This window comes from Ursus americanus, chromosome 27, assembly GCF_024610735.1.
Source record: "Ursus americanus isolate L20-20 chromosome 27, mUrsAme1.1.p, whole genome shotgun sequence".
Lineage (NCBI taxonomy): Eukaryota > Metazoa > Chordata > Mammalia > Carnivora > Ursidae > Ursus > Ursus americanus.
The window spans coordinates 40,169,728-40,177,252 of NC_142153.1; the positions used below are offsets into that span (position 1 = coordinate 40,169,728).

The following is a 7,525-nucleotide window of genomic DNA, read 5'->3' on the forward strand; positions in this document are numbered from 1 at the left end:
TTGCAGTGTTTATGTTTATATAAACAATATGATGATGGGTGGTGGATATGTTTTCCTTCTGGAATTCTGTACTTTTAGTAGTTGCTAGGCAGAAGATACCTACGTGACCAGCCTCAAAAAAAAAAAAAAAAAAAAAAAATTGGGTCCTGAGTCTGTAATGGGCTTCTTTAGGCAGAAACATTGCACACAGGATCCTGTGTTATTTACTGCTGCAGAAGGGAGCACACTTATTTAAAGTTCTTTTCAAATCAAGGTAGAACACTGAAGTTCCTATCATAATAGATAAACATTGTTACTGGTGCCCATGGAAATAGAGCTCAGTGAGTGTCCTGGGCAAAAATGCAAAGGCCTGTGTTTATTGTTATTGCTCCTTTCATTACTGTTGTCTAATAGTCATTAAAAGAATAGTAGGGCTCATATATTAACTGGAAGCGTAACCTGTACACATATATGGAAACTTAGAATAGTATGAATATTACTGAGATCTCAAAAGATAATATTGAATCAGGCAGTGGACTTCTGTTTTTTTTATTTTTTTTTTCCCCTTCCAGTTAAGGTCTATTTGTTTATTTAAAACAAAAGTGTTTTTGTTTTTTTTTTAATGTCCTTCCTTTTCATGGCCTGAAATGAGAAAAGAAGAAAAAAAAAAAGTGTGGGAAAAGACAGGATGCCTTTTACTACCAGATAAGCAAGGGGTGGAAGAGCCTGGTAGCTTTTTCATTTTTCTCCAATTTACCATGTTTTCTGTGAGCAAATAAACCAGTCTAGGAAGGACTGATTTGTTAAAAATCTTGGTAATGACGTGGGATTCACGTGCCTCACCTGTCTTGTTCCTGCTGTGTGGAAACCGTTTTCGGCCAGTTAGGGCTACCACGGTCTTTCCTGAGGGAATTCACTCAACATCCAAAGGTAAATGACGGCACTTGTTACGATGAGCACTGGGTGTTGTATGTAACTGATGAATCACTACATTCTACTCCTGAAACCAATACTAAACTACATGTTAGCTAACTAGAATCTAAATAAAAATTTGAAAAAAACACAATGCATTCTATTCAGCTACTCTCTTTATATTCCTTAAAAGAAAGAAATAGGTTGCACAATAAATGCTTTTACTGCATTTATTGTGGTCAGTTAAACAAGAATCAATATAGAAATTAATAGAGTATATTATCATACCATATACGTTTTAACTTATAACATGTAAATATATATTACTTTCCAATCTGTTCATCTAGGGTCAGAAGCTATTTCCTTAAATAGAGGTTGAATGTGAGAGTTTAGAGTTGTCTTTCTTTCATAAACCATAGGCATATGAATTCAATTTTATGTTTCTTTCAAATGGAGTATGAGTTTAAAAATGCCCATGAAACAGTCTGAATGTAGAGCTATTTCTCATCTTTTACGGTTGATTTATCCTCACCTACTTGGAAACCATTTTTCTTAGAGACTTGATGATTTTGAAAGAATTGAGTTTAGTTTTCTTAAAAATTATAGTTCTCACTGCTCCTATTTCACCAGTTATGTAATGTTTAATTATATTAGATATTATAATCTTTATAGATGTGGAAAAAAATTCAAAGTGATGTGAGCCCAAGTAACTGAGCATTCTAGAAACAGCCTGGTAAGACCTCCCAGTGACCAATGCAATGGGCAGTGTGTTTTACAGAGGAACTGAAGTGTATTGGTCAATCAGAACAAAAAACTAGTGAATGGTTTTGAAAACTTTGTGAGATTTTTTTGTTCTTTTGATTAAAACTAGCTTCATAAGGTTTTAGGTATCTTCTGTCATTACTGTATTTGGAAAGAGGGTTACTTAAAAGTGAAACTAAATATTTGAATAAACAAAAACTAATAGCCGTGGTCTACAGAAAGAAAAAGAATATGTAATGGTTTAATTTTGCCTCAAGTCCTCTTTTTTAAAATAAACTTTGTATTTTATAACAATGAGATTTACAGAAAATCGCAAAGATAGTACAGAGAATTGCCCCACTCAGTTTCCTCTATTTTCTCTTTTCGTTTATTTTCTGCCAAATACTCTTTATAATTTGTTTTATTTGAATATAGTTGATGTTACATTAGTTTCAGGTGTACGACTTAGTGATTCAACTTTAGTGTATGTTTCCTTGAATGAAAGTGTTGTTTTTCTATGGATTGTAACAATATTCTCTAAGGACTTACTTTCTTTTGCTTTTAAGAAGCCAATCTTAGTAACTTTGAAATGATGACCAAAATTCTTTAAGATTTATATATAAGAAATGTGGTCTCTGGAGTCGAATGGTCTGAGATCAGCTCTACCCATTAACCTTAGATAAGTTATTGAACCTCCCTAAGCCTCAATTTCCTTTCCTGTAAAATGGAGCAGATAATAATACATATCTGTACTAATCTCAGGGCATAGCAAGTGCTCAGTGTCAATTTATTATAATAAATTGGAATAGACATTAGTGGTCATTTAATATAATTTCTTATTTGTAAATCTTTATTTTACATCACTGTTGTATGGGTATCATATTCTGCAACTCGATTGAATTGCACATAGTTAATTCTTAATACTGTGATAGTTTATACTCCTTAGAAATACTCCTCCCTTCATGGAGGACCTGGCAAGCTCCTCCTACTCACCCTTCAAGACTCAGTCCACATATCTTTCATTCATTTGGTCACTTAGTCATCCAGCATTTTTTAAAAACATTCACTTTAAATGGCATCCCCTTTCTGGAAACACATCTACTGGCAAATGAAACATAAATAGAATTAACACTGCTTAGAAGAGTGCCCGTTGAATATGCATCTTAGATCATTTTCCTCTTTAGAAAACTGATCCCACATGCTATATGTTCAGTAATAACTCCAGCTGCTTGCTAGCAAGATAGTATTTCTTCCCCAAATGTATTTCTGCGTATTTTTGTGTTCCACCAGCTTTGTTCATTTTTAGAAAGCTTTTAGGCGCATTACTAAGAGTAAACCAGATACTTAGCTGAGACATAATTTTTCTGAAACATTGTGAGCAATGGACAAGTAGGAAGTGATTAAAAGGAGAAAAGCTTTACCAACGACTCACAAAATTCCCTTTCCTTGTAAAACTTACATATGTAACAAGAAGTTGACACTAATTACCAGACTTAACACTTGCTGAATAGAATCTTGTTTTAAATAAAAAGGATGTAATATGGAGGCAGATTGATCACACCAATATCCCATTGCACATGTTAACTGCAATGTAGGCTTAGAACTTCTCTGATAATACCGTGTATCATTTAAGAATTCCTGGAAATGAATTCTTAAATTCATTTTCATCTGTGTGAACCTGAAGCTCAATTACATGCTTTAAAAAACAGTGCTCGCCTGATAAACATGAGAAAAGGGAAATTGGCAGTGATCGTATGTTCTCAAATATCTCTGACATTCTTCAAATATCATAAAGAAGGAATTTTGAATAGTTTCAATATAAAAAGTACAGAACACAGGCACGATTCTATGTGTTTAAACATATATATTTTTATATATATACACACTTATGTTTAGCTATACATATGAATAAGAAGGTAGAAAAACTACCCCTTGGGTCAGTGCATAAATATTGTAAATCTATGTTATGTAATATTGTAAAATTATGTTATGGCTCTTAGTACAAAATAAACAAGATCCTGCAACCAAAATTAGAACTTAGAGGCCACTCACTGAGCTTGTCCTCCAAAAGCATAATAATAAACACTATCTCCTTATCAGCCCTGCTCTCAAAGGTATCAGTAGGAAGAAGGAAATCACTGAGGATGTTAAGGAAAATGAATATATGGCTGCAGCGGTAGTTTCCTGCAAGATCGATCTGAAAAAAGCGTTTAGGGAAAGACAGTCGAGAGAGAACAGATGTGGTGGATGGCGGCAATGGGGAGTCAGGAAGTCTGTTTCTCAAGCACCGAAAGGAATGACTCCAGCAGGACAGTCTGCAGAGCTCCCCGGGAGACCCGTCCCCCGCCGCGCTTTCCGCTCGGAGCCGCCGCGGGAAGAGCCAGCCCTTTAGGTCACAAACGTCCCTGGCCCGTCCCTCCGACTTTGCTTGCACACTCCCCGCACAGTGAGCGTTCGGGCCGACGCGTGTCATTGTCCTTTATGCAAGCTCAAGGTTAACGGCGCGGGCTCCCAACCTTTCCCCGGGAGGGCACGCAGTACAATGGTTGGCCGGTTTTTACCGGATTTCCCAACTGGGGCGTGGTGTCACCGAAGGGGCCCGGAGTGAGAAATCGTTCAGTTGGGGGAAGGTGGTGGTCAGAGCAGTCCCCTGGTAAAACCCACCCCCTCACTTCACGTTAGCCGCCCCTCCGCCCCCGCACCTGCCGCTCTCCTCCCCTAAATGTCCGGGGCGGAGGCGAGCGGGGGCGATTTGGAGCGTGACGCCACAGGAACTCTCATCCTTCCTCCGGAGCTGGAGGGCGGACGACGCGGCGCCAGCACCACGCACAGCGGCTTCCAGAGGTGCTGTTGCCAGAGTTCTCTCGTTTCCTGGTTACGTGCGCGCGAGCAGAAACGAAAACCTTCGCCGGAGACTCCCGCTTCTCCACAGGGACCGAAGGGCTGGGCACGCCAGTGTGAGACGTGTCAAACTCAGCGCGCTTCATGGCCGCCGCCGGCGCCCCGCCGAGGCGCACGCGCACTGGGGCTCCGCGGAGGCTACTTCGGGCCCCGCCCCGAGGTGGGCGGGCCTGGCGCCTCCCGGCTGGCTAATCGGCTGGCGAACCGCGCCTCTCTCCTCAGCCAGCCTCGCGGGGGCACGTGCCAGTGTTTGTGTACGTGCTGCTCCCACAGGGCGGGGAAAGGCCCGGCCGCGCAGGGGTGAGGCGGCTGGGGCGCGGCGGCGAGGGGCGGCGTCCTGGCCCCGACACTAAATCCTCCCGCGCTCGGGCAGGCTGTGCACTCCTACCTGCTCGTCCGCAGCGTCTGCCTCGCCGCTCTGCACTCCCACGGCCTCGTGTCCTCTGCTGCAGGCGGAAAATGCTGTTGCTTGATTGCAACCCCGAGGTGAGACGCGGGCCCCTTCCGTCCTGCAGCCTTACCTTTCCGGGTGTCTGCTCGAGCAGACAGAGCACGAGCGAGGGGGACCACTGCCCACTGAGCGCTGCCGGGTCAAGCCTCTTCAGTGTTAGATTCGGGGCGTGGGGGGAGATTTTCGACGGCGGGAGAGCGCGGGACTGGATACAGGCAGGAGGGGTGCTGGAGCTGCTGTTCTCCTCCCTCAGGTGGACAGTCTGAAGCACCTGCTGGAGGCCGGGGCCTCGGTCAATGCGCCCCCGGATCCCTGCGAGCAGTCGCCTGTCCATTTGGCCGCAGGTGGCGGCCTGGCTTGCTTGCTTCTGTGGCAGCTGCAAACCGGAGCTGACCTCAACCAACAGGTAACTAGGTTACGGATTGTTGCTGTGTACAACCCTCCCCTCCGCCCAGATCCACACAGACGTTTCACTGGTTACGGAGATGGCTGTAGCAGAGGTGTCCGATAGAAGTACAACGGGAGACACCTCAGTAATGTAAAGTTTTCTAGTAGCCACATGAATAAGACGAAACATGAAATTAATTTGGTGATTTAACTCCATTTACCTCAATATTTCAGTACGTAATCATATAAAAAAATTATGTTTTCCATTTTCAGGCATCTCAGTCTGGTGAGTGTTTTGCATTTACAGCACATTTCATCTCAGTCTGGCCACATTTCAGGTGCTCATTAGCCGTCTGTATGGCTTCGGGCGAGGAGACTGACAGCACAGCACAGTGTGGTCTGCAGTGTATTTCGAAAGGAACGCTTGCTGCATTGCCCAATTAGAAGCCTCAGTACAGTAATTAAAGAACACCTGTGAGGCAAACTCACCACCAGCATAGTTTTCTACAGAACTTTCTTCTGGTAGTCTGCATCTTCCACTGAATATTAAAGTAGGGTGGATTTAAGTTGTAAATTGTTTACTTTTGTAATATGCTACTTTGCTTTTATTCACCTTAATTTTAATGTAGGTGGCTGTGGCTGCATGTGTTTTTATTAATGAAAACTTTGTATTTCAGGGAACACCAAGTGAACTTTATTTAAAAAACTTGAAGTAAAAAATTCAATACAATGTAGTTGTAAGTGGCTTTCTTAAATAGTAATTAGACTTCCCTTACCATCTTCCCCAGAAATTGTTTTGGGGAGAGACTAAGATGTGCTGTCTTATTTTCAGGATGTTTTTGGAGAGGCTCCACTACACAAGGCAGCAAAAGTGGGAAGTCTGGAATGCCTCAGCCTGCTTGTAGCCAGGGATGCCCAAATTGAGTAAGTATAGAATCAGTGGCTTCAAATTTCATATTTTCTTGGATTAAGCTAATCAGACCCCTGAAGCTTAATTACATGTGCTTTTAAAAATAATGCTTGCCTAATTGACAACTTAGAGTTATTCGAATGTTAACTTAGGCTGTTAATGATACCTAATACTATTAAATTTAAGTAAAAAATGGATCCTTAGCAATCAGAGGTGCAGTTCTGTTCATCTCTTGTGGCAATATTACATCTTCGTTTTGGTTTGAGATAATTCCTTCTATGAAAGTTCTCCTTGACTTCCTTTGAGTTTTACTTATTATAGTGAGCACAGAACACTCTTTCATTCATTCAAAAATGGAATGTCCACTCTGTGCTGAACTCTGTGCTGGCCACTTAGGATGCAATAGCAGGGAATATTGGAATTTCTGATTCCTTTACTACTTCTATTCTGAAACCAACATTTGTATAAGCCCAAAGCTCCTTTGTAGAAAGATACATTTTTTAAAAAAGGCTAAACAATTGTCAGTTTTTAAGTAACTCAATTTTTGTCTTAAATTCAGTTTATGTAATAAGAATGGACAAACAGCTGAAGATCTTGCTTGGGCCTGTGGATTTCTAGAATGTGCCAGGTTTCTTACAACAATTAAATGTATGCAGACAGTAAAATCAAGTGACCGATCCGATAGAGATCATTGTGTTCCAGTGCTCAGACAGAAACGAAGTTTTGGAAGTGTAGAAAATACAACTGGAAAAAGGAAGTGTTGGTAAGTAACCCAGTTCTGTTTTCTTCCTCCCTCGGGATTGCTTATTCAGCACAGTTGTTTCATTTAAATATTGGCAGTCTTACTTCTAGTGTATCTTTTTATTTTCGTGAAAACATTTTAATACTGGTTATAGTAACTACTGCTAGATTCTAGAGACCAGAAATCATCCTGTATGTACGATGGAAGGTTGGAGAGAAAATTTCTTTTTAAAAAACTTTTTAATGTTACTGTGTTTTTTAACCACAGATTCATGTTGGTTCTGAGAAGGTTTGAAGAAAGCCTTCACTCTGTGCAGATCGACTGCTCAGCTACAAGCTGTGGCTTTTGGCTCACCAGGTGTATCTCAGCTCCTTCTAAGAAGGAGGAAAACTTTCTTCTAAGTGAAGATAACATTTAAGAATACATGTTTTTACATGCCTGTAATATTTTGGTTGTGCATGCTTTGTCTTTTAAGTTATTAAAGAATGTCTGAAGAATAAAC

General features: G+C 41.1%; 1 protein-coding gene across 2 annotated transcripts; it reads left to right on the top strand.

Moving 5' to 3' along the window:
• Window positions 1–3,535: 3,535 nt before the first annotated feature.
• Window positions 3,536–7,524, top strand: ANKRD37 (ankyrin repeat domain 37). Of its 2 annotated transcripts, XM_045785784.2 has the most exons (5): window positions 3,537–5,019; window positions 5,238–5,390; window positions 6,204–6,295; window positions 6,841–7,044; window positions 7,291–7,524. In XM_045785784.2, coding segments are annotated over exons 1-5 (477 nt in total). In that variant the 5' UTR covers window positions 3,537–4,992; the 3' UTR covers window positions 7,292–7,524. The 2 variants fall into 2 exon arrangements, with proteins under 2 accessions (XP_045641739.2, XP_045641740.2); XM_045785783.2 differs by lacking the exon at window positions 7,291–7,524 and having other exon boundaries at window positions 3,536–5,019; window positions 6,841–7,048.
• The last annotated feature ends 1 nt before the right edge of the window (window position 7,525 follows it).